The sequence below is a fragment of the Physeter macrocephalus genome, chromosome 2, assembly GCF_002837175.3.
Source record: "Physeter macrocephalus isolate SW-GA chromosome 2, ASM283717v5, whole genome shotgun sequence".
NCBI lineage: Eukaryota > Metazoa > Chordata > Mammalia > Artiodactyla > Physeteridae > Physeter > Physeter macrocephalus.
Window position 1 is genome coordinate 44,602,436 of NC_041215.1, and position 22,566 is coordinate 44,625,001.

General features: G+C 37.9%; 1 protein-coding gene across 1 annotated transcript in view; it reads left to right on the plus strand.

Moving 5' to 3' along the window:
- Positions 1 to 22,566, plus strand: part of THSD7B (thrombospondin type 1 domain containing 7B) — a 773,362-nt gene that overhangs the window by 270,209 nt on the left and 480,587 nt on the right. Inside the window, exon 6 of the mRNA XM_024122279.2 lies at positions 11,111 to 11,308. Coding sequence (XP_023978047.1) covers positions 11,111 to 11,308 — 198 coding nt within the window. The remainder of the gene's footprint in view (positions 1 to 11,110; positions 11,309 to 22,566) is intronic.

The following is a 22,566-nucleotide window of genomic DNA, read 5'->3' on the forward strand; positions in this document are numbered from 1 at the left end:
TAGAGAAATGCAAATCAAATCTACAGTGAGGTATCACCTCACACCAGTCAGAATGGCCAACATCAAAAAATCTAGAAACAATAAATGCTGGAGAGGGTGTGGAGAAAAGGGAACCCTCTTGCACTCTTGGTGGGAATGTAAATTGATACAGCCACTATGGAGAACAGTATGGAGGTTCCTGAAAAAACTAAAAATACAACTACCATACTACCCAACAATCCCACTACTGGGCGTGTACCCTGAGGAAACTGTAATTCAAAAAGAGTCATGTACCACAATGTTCATTGCAGCACTATTTACAATAGCCAAGACATGGAAGCAACCTAAGTGTTCATCGACAGATGAATGAATAAAGAAGATGTGGCACATATATACAATGGAATATTACTCAGCCATAAAAAGAAACAAATTGAGTTATTTGTAGTGAGGTGGATGGACCTAGAGTCTGTCCTACAGAGTGAAGTAAGTCAGAAAGAGAAAAAGAAATACCGTATGCTAACACATATATATGGAATCTAAAAAAATAAAAAGGTTCTGAATAACCTACGGGGTAGGACAGGAATAAAGAAGCAGAAGTAGAGAATGGACTTGAGGACATGGGGAGGGGAAGGGTAAGCTGGGATGAAGTGAGAGAGTGGCATTGACATATATACACTACCAAATGTAAAATAAATAGGTAGTGGGAAGCAGCCGCATAGCACAGGGAGATCAGCTTCGTGCTTTGTGTACACGTAGAGGGGTGGGATAGGGAGGGTGGCAGGGAGATGTGGAGATATAGGTATATGTGTAGCTGATTCACTTTGTTATACCACAGAAACTAACACAACATTGTAAAGCAATTATACTCCAATAAAGATGTTAAAAAAAACCCCCACAAAACTCTTCAGTGGCCAAGAGACATATACAATGGATAAAATAAAGAAATTTAAATAATCCTAAAAAAAACATATTTAAAAAAAAAGAAAAGAAAAGAAGCCCTTGATGGGAGCTTTAGTGAAAAAAAAAAAAATATATATATATATATATATACACACACACTCCAGAAAAGATTTAAAAAAAAAAATTTGTAGGTCTTAGCAGTCTTGTTTTCTTTGGTTCGCTGTTATATACACATCTGCATCTTCAAATGTACATTTTTAGTGCCATCTTGACTTCTCTTTTATTGATTCTTCAGTTTTTATTGATACTGTGTTCCCTAATGGCAGTGCTAAAAGGAAATATTCATTTTACTTAGCGAAATGAGATCCAAGGACATTCCACAAGTTAGATTGTGTTTGCTAAGCACTAATCCCTCCAGTTATCCCATGCAAAAGAAGAGCACATGGCCAAGTGCTTGATGCTACAATACTGACGCTCTCAGCTTAATTCTACCTCCATTTGAAAACTCACATTTCAGCACTCCCCAGAGGGCTCACAGGCACACATGGGCACGCCCAGCTTCACACACCCATGTCCCTTGGCTTTTCTCTTTATGCTGTCTCTTGTTCTAAGGTAGAAGAGGAGTATGTGTATTGCATCTAGGACAGAAAGACTAAATTTAAGTCTTTTGTCAAACAATAGAAATCTGCATCTCAATAGAATATGGGGGTCTATTGGAAAGCTCATGCTACTCCTGTATTAGACATGTAACCAGAATTCCCCCCAAGCCTCTTTAGCTTATAGGTACAAATAGTTTCCCATTAATTCTAACACTCACGATTTGTTGTCTTGTGGTCCACACGTGTATAATTGGACTATGCAAGTCTCTTGTAGTTGTATGTGAGGCTCCCCAGGGTGACTTACCTGTTATTAGAACCAGTCCTCTTATGTTTGATATGTGTGTCTCTGGTTTAAGGTCTCTGTCTAGAACATCATTTGAGGCTGGACTTAGGCTCCTGCAGCCACTGTGGCCATGGCTGTCCCTGCTGGCACAACGTTACTGCATTGAGTGTTGCCTTCCTTTGCTTTCAAAGCTGGAGAACCTACACCAGGCCAAGTGGGCCCTATATTCATTGGGACACTTTTGGTTATAAGTGACAGAAGCCCAATTCCAACTGGTATAAGCCAAAATAAGGGAACTTATTAGCTCATCTAGCTAAAAATAGAAGGGAAGGTAGGGTGGCATCCCAGAGTATCAAGAGGTCAACAGAGCACAGTTTCATTCTTTATCTTCCTCTTTATAATCTTCTGTTTCTACAATCTTCTATTCTTTTCTCTTTCTATTTATAATCTATTTCTCCATCTCTTGCTTCTACTTTTCCCTTTATTAGTTTCAGTTTAAGGCAGGTCCTCTCCATGGAGCAAAGATCAGCATTAATTTTCTTTCTTTTCTTTTTTTCAACCACTAAACTTTTATTATATATCCTTCTTGTTGGTAGATTTAGTTTTGGTTAACGTATGCCTTTTAGTGATTATTCATGTCCTTGACAGATGGATAACAAGGCAAAAACAAAATTCTGTAACTATTTGAGACACTCTGATTTGAAACATCTATTTCTTAGAATTTGTTAACAAAAATTCAAGTATTAGATGTTGTTCTAAATCCCTTCAGTGATATAAATAATTGTCTTTTATTGCTTAAGAGGCAATTTTACATTTGAACCTTATTTTATGCAGTTGATGTTTGATTTAAAACAAAACAAAAAATTAGCCCTATATCATCCTAATTATATAAGCTTAATTCGTAAAATCCATTTATGATTTTACTGGGGCAGATTGTAAAAGTCTCTCAATTTCATAGAAACTTTCAGAGGTCAGTTAACATCAACATGGTCTGCAGATCACAAATTAGAGAATAAAGTTAAAAATTTTGTTTCCTTGATTCTTAGATCCATTCTTTTCACACGTTTTGGTTTCTAGATCTAATTGTGTCACAAAATCAGTAAACACATTTTATGTGGAGTTTGTTTTTTTCTCTAGAACATTGTAATAAAATCAACATAACATCTTATAAAGGATATCTTATTTTTATATTTAATTTTTATCATCTTTATTGAGATGTAACTGACATATAACACTGTGTAATTTTAAGGTACACAACATGATGATTTGATATATAATCGTATATATATATATATATATATATATATATAATTACTGCAGTGAGGTTAGTTAACATATCCATCACCTCAAAGAGTTACCTTTTTTTTGTGGTAAGGACTTTTAATATTTTTCTCTCTCTGTACCCTTGTGTTCATTGACACATTACTCACAATAGTCAACATATGGGACCAGACAAAATGCCCAAAGACAGATTAATGGATAAAGAAAATGTTATATATATATATGTATATATCTCACATATATATATTTATATCATATATATAGAAAGTATATATATATATATATGAATATTTTCCGGCCATAAAAAAAAGAAGGAAATCCTGCCATTTGTGACAATATTGAGGAAGCTTGAGGGCATTATACAAAGTGGAATAAGTCAGACAGAGAGAGACAAATACTGTATAATCTCACTTTTATGTAGATTCTAAAAAACCCAAACTCATAGTAATAGAGAGTAGAATGGTGGTTGCCAGGGACTAGGTGGTGGGAAAAATGGGGAGATATTGATCAAAGTGTACAAACTTCAGTTGCAAGATGAATAAGTTCTTAGGATCTAATGTACAGCATCTAATGTATAGCATGGATAACAATACTGTATACTTAAAAGTTGCTAAGAGATTAAATCTTAAAAGTTCTCACCACGCATACACACATAAGGTAATTTTTATTTTCGATGGTAAATAAAGTAGCAAGAAGTGTCTTCCTTAATAATTTCAGGAAGAGTCCTGGAATTGAATCTCACTGGCTGCTTTGTGTCATGTGTTCCTCTCTGACCCAAACGCTCTGATTGCGGGATGTGGGGCTGAACAAGCCAGGTCCTAAGCATATGGCCACCACTGGAGGGACAACTCCATCCAAGCCTCACAAGCTGAGAGTGGGGCAGGAGCAACTCCCTTAGGGAAATATGAGGTCCTGATCCTGCAAGAAGATAGAAGAAATGCAGGGGTCAAATGTAATAGATGTTTATTAAATGCTTTGTCCCCTTTGTTCTGGCCCATAGAGTCTCTGTAACAATTCAGAAAATGCTCCTTTTTCCCAATTCTGTGTTGCAGTTTTGGTCACTTGAGCCAACTTTTCACAAAACCCTTTGTGAAAAACTGCACTTTCAACTTTTATTTCTGTCTTTCTCTTCCATGTAACTCAGAACAGGTCCATGGAACTCATCTGGGAAACTCACAACATTTTGACCCTTTCATTCACCCCATTTTCCCAAGATGCTTTTATGCCAAACTACTTCATCATTGGCTTCTCTCCCCATCTTGCATAAGTCAACTCTGACAAAGGCACCCTGGTGCATCGTTCATTAGACTTGACCTGTTGTGGGTTAAATTGTGTCCTCCAAAAAGATATGTTCAATACTAACTGCTTGGACATGTGAATATGCCCTTATTTGGAAATAGGGTTATTGTGAATGTGATCAGGTTGAGACGAGGTCGTATTGGATTGGGCTAGGCCCTATTCTAATGACTGGTATCCTTATACAAAGAGGAAAATCTGCACACAGAGCTTCACACAGAGGAGAGTGCCTTATGAAGATACAAAGACACAGAAGACAAGGAGAAGGCCATGTGAAGACAGAGGCAGACATTAGAGTGAGGCTTCTATAGGCCAGTAACTACTAGAAGCTAGGAGAGAGGCATGAAAACAGTCCTTCCCTAGAGCATTCAGAGGGAACATGGCTCTACTGACACCTTGATTTGGGGCTTCTAGCCTCCAGAATTATGAGGCAGATTTCTGTTGTTTTACGTTACTCAGTTTGTGGTACTTTGTTTTGGTCACCCAAGGAAACTAATATGCTGCCCAACTTTGTATCAGCATTTAGTTTCAGCAAGGATCCAACACTTCCTAAAATGTCAAAACTAAAGTGTGGAGAAGTAAAGAAATTATCCTAAATCCCATAGCAATTTAATAATGGCCAGGCCAACTCTAAGAACTTGCATCCCTGTCTTCTCAGTCCACTCTTCCTTCTAACACTGGCTTCCTTAATGATTTCCTCCATAAGTCTAAAGAAGTTTGGATCAAGGCACAAGTCCAACACTGAGGTTAGCAGAGAAGCCCTCTGCCCATAGACCAGTGGGAACCATTATCCATGAGAGCGAATCACTGAGCTGATGTAGGAGATATGGTGTGAGACATGGGATTCACCTTAGCTCCAGTGCATCATCTTTGGAGAGAGAGCAAAAGTAGATTGCAGTTGTATGAGAAGGGGAGGGTATTCCAAGAATAGCTTGAGAACACCAGGTATCTGGGATGTGTGTTTATTGCCTTCAACAATAAATTTTTCAAAGAAAGGCTTAGCCTTTGGGACTTGAAGGAAAGGGTAGAGACAGTAGAACTTCTTTATCTGAAGGTGGTAGTTTTACCAGCCACCTGCAGTGTTTAGGGGCATGTTGGGTTTGGTGAGAATTACTGAGGCTAAGTGACCTGCCCTAGGAGCTCAGTAATCACAGATGGGAGAGAGTATAAGCTGCAGTGCTTGTTATTCAGGTCTGGGAGTTTGTAGTTTTATAAATGTGTCCCTAGAGTAGAGAGAATTTTTATTTGTAAGGTCTTACTAAAACCTGCCAGGACCACCTGCCTGTCATCCCTCTTGGGAAGAATAAAAAATTGAGTTCTCCCTCCAGGGAAATGATTCTGTACCTACAAGGAGTCCAAGCGTGTTATGATGAGGCTAGGTCATCTTGTTATTTCCCCAAGCGTGTTATGATGCGGCTAAGTCATCTTGTTATTTCCATTGATTCGTGAGCATGAGTTCCAGTATCCTCTCAGTCTAGGTCTGTCCCATGGTCCTACCATGGGTTCTGCCAGAGTCTCTGACTGGCACAAACTAAATGTAGTTGAGAATTCCACGGAGGCTGGAGTACACTGGTTAATACATTAAACATCACACAACTCTGGATATAACTGAAATGTTTAGTTTCATATTTGAATTGCCTACCCTAAAGAAATGCAGTGAACCTCCTAGCAGAAATCTAGGATAGTCATATTTTCCTAGATACTTTATACTCCTCTTTATGTATGGATGGTGGAGGGTTTGAGGAAGAAAAACAAGCAAACCACCACGGCAAGAAATAAATGTGTAGAGTTGGAGGTAATTACTTTTTCTCCTCACTCGTCTTTTTCCCAGTCACGTGTTATTGCTTTGGTATGGTCCCTTTTGCTCACATTAAAAAATATATAGTAGAAGAGGATGAGAAAGCATGAAATGTTTTATTATCTAATAGAAGAAATTAGTTGCTATAGAAATTATCTTCATGTGGCTGTTATTTTTAGGCAGACACCCTTCAATCAGGAATCATCTGAGGTTTGTGGCCATCAGCCATTCAAAGTACATTAGAAAATCCGCCGTTGTACACAGCCTTTGCTCCTTCCATCAGGTCTGTGACAGGCAGACAAGGGGATGGGTGTTCGGCAGGTCGGTACTTTTCAAGTGAAGCTAGGACACCTTTCAGAGGAATTTAAATTGGATCAGATTTTATCATTCATTGCTTTATCTTTGATACTCTCCCAGAGAGTTATAATTAGAGATATATGAAAGAGAAATAACCTGAAAAACTTGCTGATGGACGAACTCTACCCATAGGTACAGTGCATTTTTAAAAATTCTTTTTGATACACAGACATACATTTATATGATATCCTTGTCCCTTTTCAGATATATTCTAAAAAGGCAACCTTGCCTACAGAAGTTGTTCTTAAGAGAAATTTGATGGAGGCTTCCCGATATGGCATTACAATAGGTAACTGCTTGTGTGTTAGGACTTCAGGGAATCCTACCCTCCCTCAGTATAGTATCCCTTGCCCCTACCCCCATTATAGCACCTAAAGGTCTAAAAATCCCCATAGGAAAATACATTGTGAAACTGAGAAGCCATGACCATCTATGAACATCGTCTTTTATGCTCTGAAACAAATCAATTTAGATGACACACTAAAGTAGGAAAATACTGACATGTTTTAGGTCTTATGTAAGAAGGATGGGGAAAATTTCCATGTTCATCCATGCCTGCCAGAAAGATCCACCACTAATGAGAAGTCTATGAAATAATTTTGCTTTGTCACAGATCATATGTAAGACAGTTGTTTTTTTTTTTCTTTTTCCTTTTGTCCATACCTGTGTTTGCTGGGGCTGGTGGTGGGCTACGCCTGTTCCTCATCCTGAGCATTGAGGGCCCTCATGCTCATGATCTTCTGCTTCTTATTTTCTGTATTCATAAGAAGGTGTCAACTTAGAACAATACTATAAGGTGTTACCCTTGCAGGAATGGTTGTTGATTTCTAAAGAGCTAGAATCAAAGATTCAATGTGCTCAGGTTTTTTGACTCAGAGTTGTTAACCAGCGTCCAAGGCTGCAGAGGTGAGGGGCAACTGGAATGCTCTAAGAGAGAATAAGCTTCTGTTCTCCTTGGTCAACCTGCTGGGTGTTTCTTCAAGCCTGTCCCAACAGAATTAGTGTAGAGACAAGTGTTGGCATTAGTGGCTTTGTAGAAGCTCACATGGACACTTTTCGGCCACTAGCATGTGAAGATATAGGTCCTTAGACCTGGATTGGACCCTCCTGAGCCTCCTTTAATTTTTCTATGGCTTCAGTTAAAAAACATTGACTTCTCTTCTGCCATTGGCACTTCTTTCCTTTTCTTTCCCCAACCCATGAATCATTCTTCTTTAATTATCCTCAGTAGCATATGCACTAAAATAGTAGAATATATACTAAATCCTTGGGTTCATAGAGAAAAACCATGCAAATATAGTTTCACTAAAGGTGAACTGAATCTGTGGTCAGGAAGTGATTTTTAGAACTCCTTCTTGCTACTCAGTACCTAAAGTTCTGATATGTAATCTGCACAGCTTTATTTTAAGGAAATGATCCATTGTACCTGTCAGATTTACGGTTCTAAGTGGGGCTAGAACACGTCATACACAAGAGCTGAATTGAATTCTTTCTTGTGAAGAGGTGACAACTCAGGAAGACCTCAGCTGAATTTCATACATATCCATTTTTGTAATTGAAGTATAGTTGATTTACAATACTTTGTTTCAGGTGTACAGCACAGTTATACGTATATATGCAGTTATATATATGTATGTATATGTATGCATATATGTATACATATGTACATATATGCATATATATGTGTATATGTGTGTGTGTATTATTCAGATTCTGTTCCCTTATAGGTATTACAAAATATTGAGTATAGTTCCCTGTTCTATACAGTAGGTCCTTGTTGGTTATCTATTTTATATATAGTGTGTATATGTTAATACCAACCTCCTAATTTATCCCTCATACATATCCATTTAATCAGTTATGTGCCTTAGGAGAAGGAATAAGTTATCATCTAGTCTTAGTTTTCACATATGTAAAATGAGAATAGTAACATGAAATTGTTTAGGGGATTTATTAATTTGGGGTAATAGAAGTAAAGTGGCTATCACAGTCTTGGTATGGGGTGGATGCTTAGTTAACATATGTGCTTTTTGACTTGTTGGACTGTATGCTCTGTGAAGAATAGATTTATATTTTCTGTTCCTCCTGTGGCTTCCCACAGTACATTATATTGATCTACATATGGCAGTTAATGTTTACTGAATGGTACTATCTGATTAGTATGGAATTCAGTGAATGAAGGTAAATGGTTGGCTGGGCCCAGCCACTGTGGACTTGGCAGTTGCATATCTCTCAGAACAGAAGTACCCAGAGGAACCCTGATGTCTATTGCAGCCATGAACACCAGTGTGTGATTAAAGTTAAGCGCTAAGAAGAGAATCCAAGGTTTTTGTCTATGCTGAGCTTGTGCTTTGATGTGATCCGAGTTAGCGTCAGGACAAGGGCAGCACAAATGAGTGACTGAAAGAATTTATTGACTGAGGAGACGTAATCTCCAGATTTATGGCGAGATAGATGCCACTTGATTTATAGAGGAAAACTGCACCTGCCCCTCACTGGTGTTAAGCTCTAGGTAGTAGGACACCCAGCATCCCTCCGTAAAGACTGCTAAGTTTTTGAGCCTGTTGTCAAACATTGTAAATCATGGAGACCCATGTCATGCCTTGCTCAAAGATATAAACTAAACAAGCACGAGCATAAGACAATAAATAAGCAGCATATGGACATTACATGTAAGAATAGAGGTCATCCAAGTTGTGTGGCAATGAGGGCTCACAGGTCATTGTAGTTTGATGGCCATCAAGTGTAGTTTAGAGCTCTGTATGTTTCCTGCCGCTCTTCTCAAGGTGGCCCAGGAAGGGAGCTGAATTTTCCTGCAGGTTTTATTTTGACTAATTAATGACATAAACTTGGAGGTATGAAGTGCATCAGAAGCCATCTCTTGTTTTAATTGCCTCTGACCTTAATATTTTCATTGCCATGAGGATATGTTCTCTGACTGGCCAAATGATGCCTTCCCACAGGTGGTCAATCCATAAAGTAAGAGTCTGTCTTTTAAAAGGAGCTCATGGGTTAACCCTGAACCAAAAAAAAAAAAAAAAAAAACCTGATAAAGTCCTTACAACTTTGTATCTAAAATACTTGCCCAGCCCTGCAACATTCTAAGGGAGCTCAGCTCCATCTTGTGACCTAAAACCACCTGTCCATTTGTTCCATCCTTCCTGACTACTTAAGAGGAGCCAGTCTTTTGCCAACTACACCTTGAGCCTTGTACTCTTTTTGCCTCACTACTATTTGTGGGGAGATAGGCATGGCCCTGGCAAACTGAGAGGGGTACATCTGGCTTTGTTACCTCTCATGCTCCCAAACTTATCTCTCTTCCCTCCTCTTGTGGGAAGAGTGGTGGGGTACCACAGTCTTCTGCTGTGAATTCAGTGTTCTCATGCTATCTCCCTAAAAGTCTCTTATTTATTTATTTATTTTTACCTGTCCCAAGGAATAAATGGTCATTTCTTAAGATGCTATTATGTAATAAGATTGGTTTCATTTAAAAAAAAAAGGAATTAAATCCGTTGACTGAATTTGGAGAATTAAAGGATGGATGGTAAAATATGAGATCCATGGAAGGTAGGCCTAGTTTTTAGAAGTGATATGTCCTGAGGGCCAGAGATGGAAAACTCACAAACAAAAGGGTTGCATCTCGTTCTCAGTCACTTTTTAAAGCTTACGTGGCTTTTTAAAATGTAAATTAATTCTCATTATTTAAAAATAGAGAGATGTCATATAAAAAAAACATAACTTGGATTTCTGGCTTCTTAGTCAAAATTGGAAGATTTGACAACATAGGGTTTACATTTCCTTGTGGTAACAGTCAATGGAAACTGAATAATAGTCAAACACTTTAAAGCAAGCACACATCTTCCGTTTTACCACAGACCGCACGACTCCCTACAGTCTTGTGGTGGACCTATAGCCCTCAATTTGTACCTGCTTGACTCCTGTGACATTGAGTTTGTGACTCTGTAGGCTTGTAGCATGTAAGACCCATTCACGTCCTTATTATGGTATAACTTTGGGCCTAGTCCCACAGCACATTTTTAAAAACTGAGTAATTGTCCAGGGACCCATGTCTAGCCAGGGTGGGGAGTGCAGCCCAAAGATGTCCTGTCTTCACAGGGCAGGCTGACCTCGAATTCTCAGGAGAGTGATACAGGGAGATCTCAGGGCCTGAAACAGTGACCTGGGGTATGTCAAAGCATAGATGTATTTCAGCTTAATAGAGAGTAACAAGAATGTCAAAAACAACAACAAAAAGAAAATGGGGATTTATCTATGTTTAGGCTATTTCTGTGAGTCTTCATTTATTTGTTCTGGTTTACTGATACCATTGGACATATGCTATTTATTACTCCATTTGATTATGCCTAGCCACTCTAACTCCTAAGTTGTAAACTCTTAGAAGACAGATTTTCTGTTCCAGTTCTTTTCCCTTTTGTCTTTCCTTTCCTCCTCTCATCTCCCCATTTCCCATAAAATAAAACGCATAAAAATAATACATGCTTTAGAGTTAGCTGTAGGTACACAAATAAAAGTTTCATCAGTTTCCTAGCTGCTGCTTCTTTTCCTTTGCTGGGTCAGGATGGAATCCCATGAACCTTTTATTCTTTCTCATTTTAGGATTTAGAATGAGACAGCGCCACGTCCTCATGGAGTCCACAGGGCCAGCAGGGCACTGCCCTCACTTGGTGGAATCTGTTCCTTGTGAGGATCCAGTGTGTTATCAGTGGCTGACATCTGAAGGGATCTGTATCCCTGATCATGGCAAGTGTGGCCCCGGACATCGCATCCTGAAGGCTGTCTGCCAGAATGAGCAAGGTATGACTCAAAGAAACATGAGGATTGTTAGGTAATATCTGCCAAATAACACGTCACCACGCACAGGCCATCTTCCCCAGGGAGAGAAACACAGTCTTTCCTATTCTTGAATATTCATGTTTAAGTCAAGTGACCTATTGCTGCAAAGTAAGCTGCTTTGACTTAATACAGGGCCAAGTACTCCATGGCAAAAGAACACTGTCTGATTATACCTAAATGTAATACAGTGAACCCAGAGCATTCTCTGGAGTTTTTAATTCATTAAGACAAACAGAATACAGAAATTGGCTGGAGAGTCTTCAACTTATCAGTACAAAACAAGTTTGATTTGCCTTTATTGATGTTGATATGTAACATGCTTTTATATATTATTAACAAATACTGCCTTGTAAAGATTCCAGGGCTGCAGCTCCCTCTGAGTTAAAAAGAAAAAAAAAAAAGTACTAAGCTGTATCTTTTCAATTATATAACATTAGATGAGAATCAGTTCTAGACATAATACTTACATTTCTAAAGAACCATTTTAAAATATAAGTTGTCAAGATTTACAAAACTATTAACAGTGGTGTCTTTCCTTCATCACCAAGCTTCTGGTGTGATGGTTGTGGGAAATGAAGGGTGATTTAGAAAATATGTAAGTCACATGGAGATGAGAAAAGTGACATTTAAATAGAGTTTAAAAAATTCGGTCTTTTGGAAGAGTATCGAATATGTCTATTAATCAGTTCTGCCATGAGAAGTCATAATTTATCATGCTTTTGGTGTGTGGAGTGAAATGTTTTGACTTATGGAGTAAAGAAATCTATAGAACAGAAGGAAATTTCAAAGTGAATTCAGAATGGATGTTAGAATCCACACAGGGTTGACATTCAGCAATGCATTTCCTGTTCCCTTCCTTCCTCTCTCTCCTTCTCTCTCCCCTTCTCTCTCTCTCTCTCTCTCCCCGCACCCTGTCTCTCTCATTCCCCAACCCCCATCACTTCCTTCTTTCTTTCCTCTTCCCTCTTCTTTTTATCCCTCCCTCTCTCCCTCCATCCATTGTTCCTTCATTTTTTTAAATCATTACCTTACTTAGACAAATATACATTTTATCAGGTGATGTAATTGATTACCTCATGAAGCCCAGGTAGTTGTTTAATTAAGTAGGGCCACACCAGATTATATTAGCTACAATCCTTTTTGACTAAAATAGTTAACACGGTGGCTTCTAATATTACTGAATAATTTTTGAATTGTGGTGACATGTGTGAAATTTATTACCAGCAGCCCATAAGATCACTTTTTGAATTCAAGAAATGTAGTATAGATGTTTAAAACCTGTGTCAGACAGGTTGGAATTTCCAGTCTGCTACTCTTCTGCTAGATAATTATTATTATAATAATAATTATATTATATTAATATTAATTAATCGATTATATTAATATTTATGTATTATATATTAATTATATATTATATTAATATTAATTATATTATTATTATTATTATTATTTAACTGTGGAGGCATCCTTGCCTTCAGCTGTAAAGTGGGGATAATAAAAACCTACCTCTCACTCTCAACTTGTGAGAATGAAATTACTTACATAAAAGTGATTAGTGAAGTGTCTGGCACATAACCATTCAAAATAAGCTATGAGCTTATTTAGTTGTAATGCACATCTATTACTGTTCTCTGTCCTGGGGGATTTGTGCAAAGAGCATTCTTTTAAAAAATGAAATAAATGAAATGAAAATAATAATGAGGATTAGAATAACCATACTAGTTCATCTTCCCAACCTCCAGCTGTGGAAACAAAATCATTGGTTTGGTTGAGACCCAATGACAAATGACTGTAAGGCTTTGTCATCCCATAGCAGGAACTGGAGACTTTACAAGGCTGTCATACTATGGCCACAGGGCCAGGAACTTCTTTCACAATGTGTACTGTCCCTTCTACAGTATTGCAGAGTGTGAGATTCTGATTTATAGTTAGAAATATATATTTGGTCCGTGTTCTGGCACACCGCTTCTAAAACCACTGGAATTTCCTGAGGCGTAAGAACAGTGGGAGAAGGCTTTGTTATAATGTTTGGTCTCTGGCCCTCCGTTCCTGAAATGACTTCCATGAAGGTTAAATTGGTGTCTTGTTATTCACATCAAGCCCCTTTCTACCACAACTGGGTTTATATGAAGGAGGTGACTCTTTTGGAAAGTACCTAAAGGTGGGGCTGGTTGCACAGGAAACAACTGTGAATAGAGGGTTGGAACTTTCAATCCTACACCCTGATATCGGGGGAGGGGGAGGGACGGGAGGCCGAATCAACCACTAATGGCTAGTGAGTTAATCAATCATGCCTACGTAATGAAGCCTCCATAAAAACCCAAAGGACATTGTTCAGAGAGCTTCCGGCTTGGTGAATGCATGGAGATTTGGGAAGCAGCACAGGGAGATTCCTTGCCCTTTCCCATACCTTGCCCTGTGCATGTCTTCCATCGGATTGTTCCCAAGTTTTATCCTATTATAATAAACTGGTTATCTAGTAAGCAAAGTGGATTTCCTGAGTTCTGTGAGCCTCTCTAGCAAATTGATGAAACTCAAGAAGGGGGTCAGGGGAACTTCTGATTTATAGCCAGTTGGTCAGAACTACAGGGAACAACTTGGACTTGTGACCGGCATCCTGAGTTGGAGGAGGTCCTTGGAACCCCCAATTTGTAGCCAGTTGGTCAGAAGCACAGGGAACAGGGGCTTGAGATCGGTGTCTTAAGCGGAGGGCGGCCTTATGGGACTGAGCCCTTTACCTGTGGAATAGGATGCTACCTCCAGATAGATAGTGTCAGAATTGAGTTGAATAGTAGGATAACCAGCTGGTATTGGAGAATTCGTTTAGTGTAAGGTGGGGAGATAACACTCCCCCCCATATACACGCACATTGTGATTGAACGTAGAACACTTTTTTACAGAGCTGTCAACTCTACAATTTTAGAGAAATTCTACAGTTTTATTGCTATTCGTGTGAAATAACTAATTTTCAGCATTGACCTACCCTCTCAATTTTTATGGCATAAGTAGGAATTACTACTGGTTCAGATCAGTTTCATGAAGTCTTTGTGGGTTTTGTGGGATAACAGCCACAGCTGTGGTTACAAGAACATACTGGCCTCCTGATGACTGAAGCAGCCTTTTGTCCAGTGAAAAATTGAAAATGTGATCTGGTTGCACTTTTTGAAGTTCAGCTTCTATGAGGTTGTGGATGATTGATGATCAAAGTTTGGCAGAGAAATGCTCCCGTTTGACCATCTACATATCATCATAGCATTTCCTTAGTTATAGGAATTGACAGAACTGTTGACACATTTAAATGCTTGGTGAGAAAAAAAGGACTGAGATCTATTTAATGAATCTCCTGTGATTTTTTCTTGTAACTTTTGATACTTTCCTTTTCATCACTCTGAGTTTATTAATTGTTTCACAGGCCTTTTATTTCAGAGTTTATTCATCTGTAAATGGATGAGACCAAAAGAAATAAATGTTTGTTGATTAAAAAATCAAAAAAACTCATATTAGATCTAATTGGACTTGAGGCTTGCTATAATTTCCAAGGTTACTTGCTATGTCCTTTATTTAAAGGCTTGTCCATATTGACTCACTCCAGGTATCCCTTATGACAAAAGGAACATTCAGTATCCTTGCAACATGTCTACAACCCATTCAGATAGCGGAGCCAAGAGATTCTTGCATAGCCGTGATCAAGACTCTGTATGACTCTTTTAAAAAAAAAATTATTTATTTCTTTTCTTTTTTTTTTTGGCTGCATCAGGTCTTAGTTGCAGCATGCAGGATCTTTTGTTGTGGCTCATGGGCTTCTCTCTAGGTGTGGCGTGCGGGTTTTCTCTCTCTAGTTGTAGCATGTGGGCTCCAAGGTGCATGGGCTCTGTAGTTGTGGCACGTGGGCTCCAGAACACGTGGGCTCTGTAGTTTGCAGCATGTGGGCTCTCTAGTTGAGGTGCGCGAGCTCAGTAGTTGTGGCATGCGGGCTTAGTTGCCCCACGGCATGTGGGATCTTGGTTCCCTGACCGGGGATCAAGCCTGCATCCCCTGAATTGCAAGGTGGATTCTTTTACCACCGGACCACCAGGGAAGTCCCAAGATTCTGTAGGACTCTTGACAGTGTCTTGTTGAGCGTAACTCCTGCCACTGGAAAGACATGTTTCTCTTCCTCAGAAGCTCCTTTACACCACTAGCTTGGGAACTTAAAAATTACACAATCTATGCCACATTGAAGCTAGGAAGTAACTGGAAATAGCAGTTTTGATATACGTAAATCTTGTGGGTTAGTTTAAGAATGTGATCTACTTCAGACTACTTAAAATTCAAGTAGTCATCTATGAATTTCTACAGCTATCTCTGTAGATATATAGTACTTTGACCCATTCTCTGTTTGATTTATTAGTTATACACTTCAATCAGTCTCCCTAAAGTTGCTGTTTTTCACCCAGCCTGTGATTGTAGCAAAAATCTGTTAGTAATGTTTATTTTCATTAAGAAAATTGTATTATAGATTACATGAATGAGTATTCTGGTTTGGAATCTGATTTCCAGTACTTTGATTGGTGAATTAGCTTTGATTTCTCTCCTCTGCACATCTAATCATTAGTATGTGTCAAAAGAAGTCTACTAAGTATAGAGTACATATATGTTTTTCTTGTCTCATTGACAAGTAGGTTTCCTACATTTCAAAGGGGGCATTTGAGTTTCAATAGAAATTTTTTTTTTTGAGGAAAAAAACTTTATTTTTTAATTTTTTAAAAACATCTTTATTGGAGTATAATTGCTTTACAATGGTATGTTAGTTTCTGCTTTATAACAAAGTGAATCAGCTATACATATACATATATCACCATATCTCCTCCCTCTAGCGTCTCCCCACCACCCTCCCTATCCCACCCCTCTATGTGGTCACAAAGCAGCAAGCTGATCTCCCTGTGCTATGCAGCTGCTTCCCACTAGCTATCTATTTTACATTTGGTAGTATATATTAGTCCATGCCACTCTCTCACTTTGTCCCAGCTTACCCTTCCCCCTCCCCGTGTCCTCAAGTCCATTCTGTACATCTGCGTCTTTATTCCTGTCCTGCCCCTAGGTTCTTCATAACTTTATTTTTTTTTATTCCATATATATGTGTTAGCATACGGTATTTGTTTTTCTCCTTCTGACTTACTTCACTCTGTATGACAGACTCCAGGTCTATCCACCTCATTACAAATAACTCAGTTTCATTTCTTTTTATGGCTGAGTAATATTCCATTGTATATATGTGCCACATCTTCTTTATCCATTCATCTGTTGATGGACACTTAGGTTGCTTCCATGTCCTGCCTATTGTAAATAGAGCTGCAATGAACATTTTGGTACATGACTCTTTTTGAATTATGGTTTTCTCAGGGTATATGCCCAGTGGTGGGATTGCTGGGTCATATGGTAGTTATATTTTTAGTTTTTTAACGAACCTCCCTACTGTTCTCCATAGTGATTGTATCAATTTACATTTGCACCAACAGTGCAAGAGGGTTCCCTTTTCTCCACACCCTCTCCAGCTCTACAGAAGTTTAAAAATTTTTTTGTTCTAGTTCTGCAAAAACTGCCATTGGTAATTTGATAGAGATTGCATTGAATCTTTAGATTGCCTTGGGTGGTATGGTCATTTTAGCAATATTGATTCTTCCAATCCTAGAGGTTATCATACTAAGTGAAGTAAGTCAAACAGAGAAAGACAAATATCATATGATATCACTTATATGTGAAATCTAAAAAAAGAATGGTACAAAAGAACTTACTAATGAAACAGAAATAGACTCACAGACAGGGTAAACAAATGTATGGTTACTAAAGGGGAAAGGGGAGGGAGGGATAAATTAGGAGTTTGGGATTAACAGATAACACTACTATATGTAAAATAGATAAACAACAAGGTCCTACTGTATAGCACATTCAGTTACATACATACATATATATGTGTAACTGAATCACTTTGCTGTACACTGGAAACTAACACAACATATTAAATCAATTATACTTCAGTAAAAAGGGGGGCATTTGAAAGTAAATGGAGTGTGATCCAAACTGCATGCTGACATATTTTTCCCTTAGATTTTCAAGTTAATTCACTGTCTTCAACTTTGTTTCTCTGACATGTAACTGGTTCATTATTGCTAGGTTTCACTGGCAATTGATGAAGGTTTAGCATCAGGTGACATCTTCCCAGAGCAGGTTGGGAAGATCCCCATAATACCAGGGCAGTGGACAGCATTCCCAGTGGCTGGCAGGTGACCACTATTTATCATTGTTCATGTCTCCAGGATGCAAAGTGGGTAGACATCGCAGAGTCATTGGATAAACACCAGACTGCCCACTGGTGTGGTCGGACCCTGAGTACTCACCACATATTTTGCTCCATAAGTTACCAAATAAGCTGTCTTTAAAAAGTGTCTGTATATTTCATCAAGCATCTTTATTCAGAGATAATGCAGTGTACATTCTGCACTTGTAGAAAGTTAATACCCATGCTGGAGAAGAGTGTAATACATCAGGAAGATGTATTACATCAGGAAGATGTATTACATCAGGAAGATGTATTACATCAGGAAGAACAAGGTTCACATGCTGACAGGTGCAAGGAGTTAAGAGTTCTCTGGTACCTCTTCACCACTCCCTTGCATGCAAGATTTATTATTTTCACAGTTCCACTGACCTTCTCCATGCAAATATTTTCCTTAAGTGGTATATATATTTGCACAGAAAGCATGAGGAATGATTTTCCATTCCTTGGGACTTGGCTTTTCCTTTTAGAGGCATTTTTTTTTTTTTTGAGTTCTTGCCTTGTATCATTAACCTTGAACAATCCAAAAATGTGATCTTTAATCTTAGCTAAAATGGCATTTGTTTGCAATCCTTAACTCCATAAGTGCCTTTTCTGGGATGAATTTAATTGGTGGAAAGCATGCTAGAATAATCATTTACCTTAGTTGGATTAAAATGTTGAAACATGTTTTTAAGTCTGTGATTGGAGTTGGAAGTTTTGTTTTGTTTATTTTTATCTTTAAATCTCAAGAAATGTTCTTGGGCTGACCTGTGAGAATAAGGTCAGACTCCATTCATATGGGAAATTGTTGATTGGAATATTTTGTGATTCACCAGAACAATAAACAGAACCCCTGCTGTGTTTTCAACTCATTATTTTTTTTAAACCTTTTGATCATGTTGTATCTCATGTTGGTCAATGAGTACTGCTTTACTTCTCTGTATATATTTTTCTTTTTTTTTTTTACAAGACTTTCTAACTACTGTTTCAGCACAGTATTTACTTTCTTGTATTTTAGGAAGAACAAGGGATAGGTTATTCATCAGGTATTTGATGTATTTGCCATTCAAGTATATTCCTGCAATAAATCAACCTATTTAAGAAACACCACACAATGAGAGCCATGATAGAGAATACAGTGCCTCTAAATTAAATTTCAAATATGAGTCTTCTAAAAGTTTTGAACAATGGCAGCTTCATTCAAATAAGTATACAGTTTATTAAGATGTGCATTTTGGAAACGATAATAGTAATTGGGATTTTATTTTTTAAAAAGTAACTTTTTCTTCTTAATCTCTGAATTTTTTGTTTCTATTTTTAGTTAAAAAAAAAACACAACAAAACACTTAACCTTTGCATAAGGTTTGAGAATCTTTGCCCTGTGCTGCCAGGTGTTCAGAGGAATTCAAAAGAGAGGAGAATGAACATGGACATGAATTTTATATTAGCAATGTAAATTCAGAGAAATGGCTTTTTGGAGTACTCAGACTTAGCAAGTACTACTGTGTCCTGCCCAGATCCTATTGGCAATTTACCATTTCTGTGCATGCCAGCCAGAAATTCAACTGACACCACCTGCATCTCTTTGCCTAAGGAATTTCTTCAGTCACTGGAGCCTTCTTTGCCCATTTATGCAGTTAGAAATGCCAGGGAGTTAACAATGCCAGGGAGCAACCTTCAAGCAATGATTGAGAGTTGATGTCTAAATACCAACTCCCTTGCCCCTCAGATGGAATAACCTTGAGGTATATATTCTATGCTGTGTCATAGAGTTCCCAGTGAGATGAAACGCCACTTACTGATGGTCTGATTTTTTAAATTATACACACTTTATCAGCCTCCTTCCCTTTCCTGTCTCACTCCCCTACTCTTGCACTGGTTCCCTGGCATTATTCTCCAATAAATACAATAAATACCTGCCCATAAATCTTTATCACAGAGTTTGGTTATGGTACATCTCAAACTAAGAAAAGGATGCTTGGAAAGATACTTAGTGGATCCACTATTGTAGTAGATACAGGGTTCAATTCAAATCATACCATAGTGATGATGACATTTAAAAATCACCTTACAAGGAAGAAATGATACAGCCTCTCATGAGATTCCATTCAATATTTTGAGAAACTCTGACTGTTTATCAATTGTTGGGTAATATCTGAAGGGCTTCAATATACTGCTTCTTTCCTCCCTTTGAAAACATAAAAAAAAACAAAACAAAACAAAAAAACACTGCTGAATCCTATTTCTTTCCCAGTTAGGCAATGCTAGTAACTTATACCATCCTCCTGAGTCTTGTTTTCCAACAGTCGAGTCATTTTATGACTCTCAGGGGAGAACTAGGTTATTCATATTTTCATTTTGTAGTGATTCCAGAGGGTATTGGAATGTTTCTGACTAACAACGAGACAATCAGACTTTTTTTCGGATGTTAACAGACTTATTTGTGTTGGGGGGACATGTGGCTTTATCTCCTCTCTTCTAGATCAGTGGTTCTAAAATGATGGTATGTATCAGAATCACTTTTCCTTTTAGAGGCATTTTTTTTTTTTTTGAGTTCTTGCCTTGTATCATTAACCTTGAACAATCCAAAAATGTGATCTTTAATCTTAGCTAAAATGGCATTTGTTTGCAATCCTTAACTCCATAAGTGCCTTTTCTGGGATGAATTTAATTGGTGGAAAGCATGCTAGAATAATCATTTACCTTAGTTGGATTAAAATGTTGAAACATGTTTTTAAGTCTGTGATTGGAGTTGGAAGTTTTGTTTTGTTTATTTTTATCTTTAAATCTCAAGAAATGTTCTTGGGCTGACCTGTGAGAATAAGGTCAGACTCCATTCATATGGGAAATTGTTGATTGGAATATTTTGTGATTCACCAGAACAATAAACAGAACCCCTGCTGTGTTTTCAACTCATTATTTTTTTTAAACCTTTTGATCATGTTGTATCTCATGTTGGTCAATGAGTACTGCTTTACTTCTCTGTATATATTTTTCTTTTTTTTTTTTACAAGACTTTCTAACTACTGTTTCAGCACAGTATTTACTTTCTTGTATTTTAGGAAGAACAAGGGATAGGTTATTCATCAGGTATTTGATGTATTTGCCATTCAAGTATATTCCTGCAATAAATCAACCTATTTAAGAAACACCACACAATGAGAGCCATGATAGAGAATACAGTGCCTCTAAATTAAATTTCAAATATGAGTCTTCTAAAAGTTTTGAACAATGGCAGCTTCATTCAAATAAGTATACAGTTTATTAAGATGTGCATTTTGGAAACGATAATAGTAATTGGGATTTTATTTTTTAAAAAGTAACTTTTTCTTCTTAATCTCTTAATTTTTTGTTTCTATTTTTAGTTAAAAAAAAAAACACAACAAAACACTTAACCTTTGCATAAGGTTTGGGAATCTTTGCCCTATGCTGCCAGGTGTTCAGAGGAATTCAAAAGAGAGGAGAATGAACATGGACATGAATTTTATATTAGCAATGTAAATTCAGAGAAATGGCTTTTTGGAGTACTCAGACTTAGCAAGTACTACTGTGTCCTGCCCAGATCCTATTGGCAATTTACCATTTCTGTGCATGCCAGCCAGAAATTCAACTGACACCACCTGCATCTCTTTGCCTAAGGAATTTCTTCAGTCACTGGAGCCTTCTTTGCCCATTTATGCAGTTAGAAATGCCAGGGAGTTAACAATGCCAGGGAGCAACCTTCAAGCAATGATTGAGAGTTGATGTCTAAATACCAACTCCCTTGCCCCTCAGATGGAATAACCTTGAGGTATATATTCTATGCTGTGTCATAGAGTTCCCAGTGAGATGAAACGCCACTTACTGATGGTCTGATTTTTTAAATTATACACACTTTATCAGCCTCCTTCCCTTTCCTGTCTCACTCCCCTACTCTTGCACTGGTTCCCTGGCATTATTCTCCAATAAATACAATAAATACCTGCCCATAAATCTTTATCACAGAGTTTGGTTATGGTACATCTCAAACTAAGAAAAGGATGCTTGGAAAGATACTTAGTGGATCCACTATTGTAGTAGATACAGGGTTCAATTCAAATCATACCATAGTGATGATGACATTTAAAAATCACCTTACAAGGAAGAAATGATACAGTCTCTCATGAGATTTCATTCAATATTTTGAGAAACTCTGACTGTTTATCAATTGTTGGGTAATATCTGAAGGGCTTCAATATACTGCTTCTTTCCTCCCTTTGAAAACATAAAAAAAAACAAAACAAAACAAAAAAACACTGCTGAATCCTATTTCTTTCCCAGTTAGGCAATGCTAGTAACTTATACCATCCTCCTGAGTCTTGTTTTCCAACAGTCGAGTCATTTTATGACTCTCAGGGGAGAACTAGGTTATTCATATTTTCATTTTGTAGTGATTCCAGAGGGTATTGGAATGTTTCTGACTAACAACGAGACAATCAGACTTTTTTTCGGATGTTAACAGACTTATTTGTGTTGGGGGGACATGTGGCTTTATCTCCTCTCTTCTAGATCAGTGGTTCTAAAATGATGGTATGTATCAGAATCACTCAGAGAGGTTATAAAAGCGCAAAAGTCTGCCACCCACCCCGCCCTCCAGAGTTTCTGACTCAGTACATCTGAGATGGGGCTCAAAAACTGATATTTCTAACAAGTTCCCAAGGGATGCTAATGATGCTGTTCCAGGGACCATAGTTTGTGAAACACTGTTCCAGGCAGAAGGAGGCTTATGGGCAGCCTCATCACGTTAGTACATAACGGAGGTAGGCTGAACAGTGAAAGGCATATCTTACACTTCATCATAATCAGCAGTGGTATTGATTCTAATCTGTCATTTCTTCTTTCCTGCCGGGGAAATTATTCTTGAAATCCATGAAATAGATTACTGTCTTTCCAGAAGGAAGCA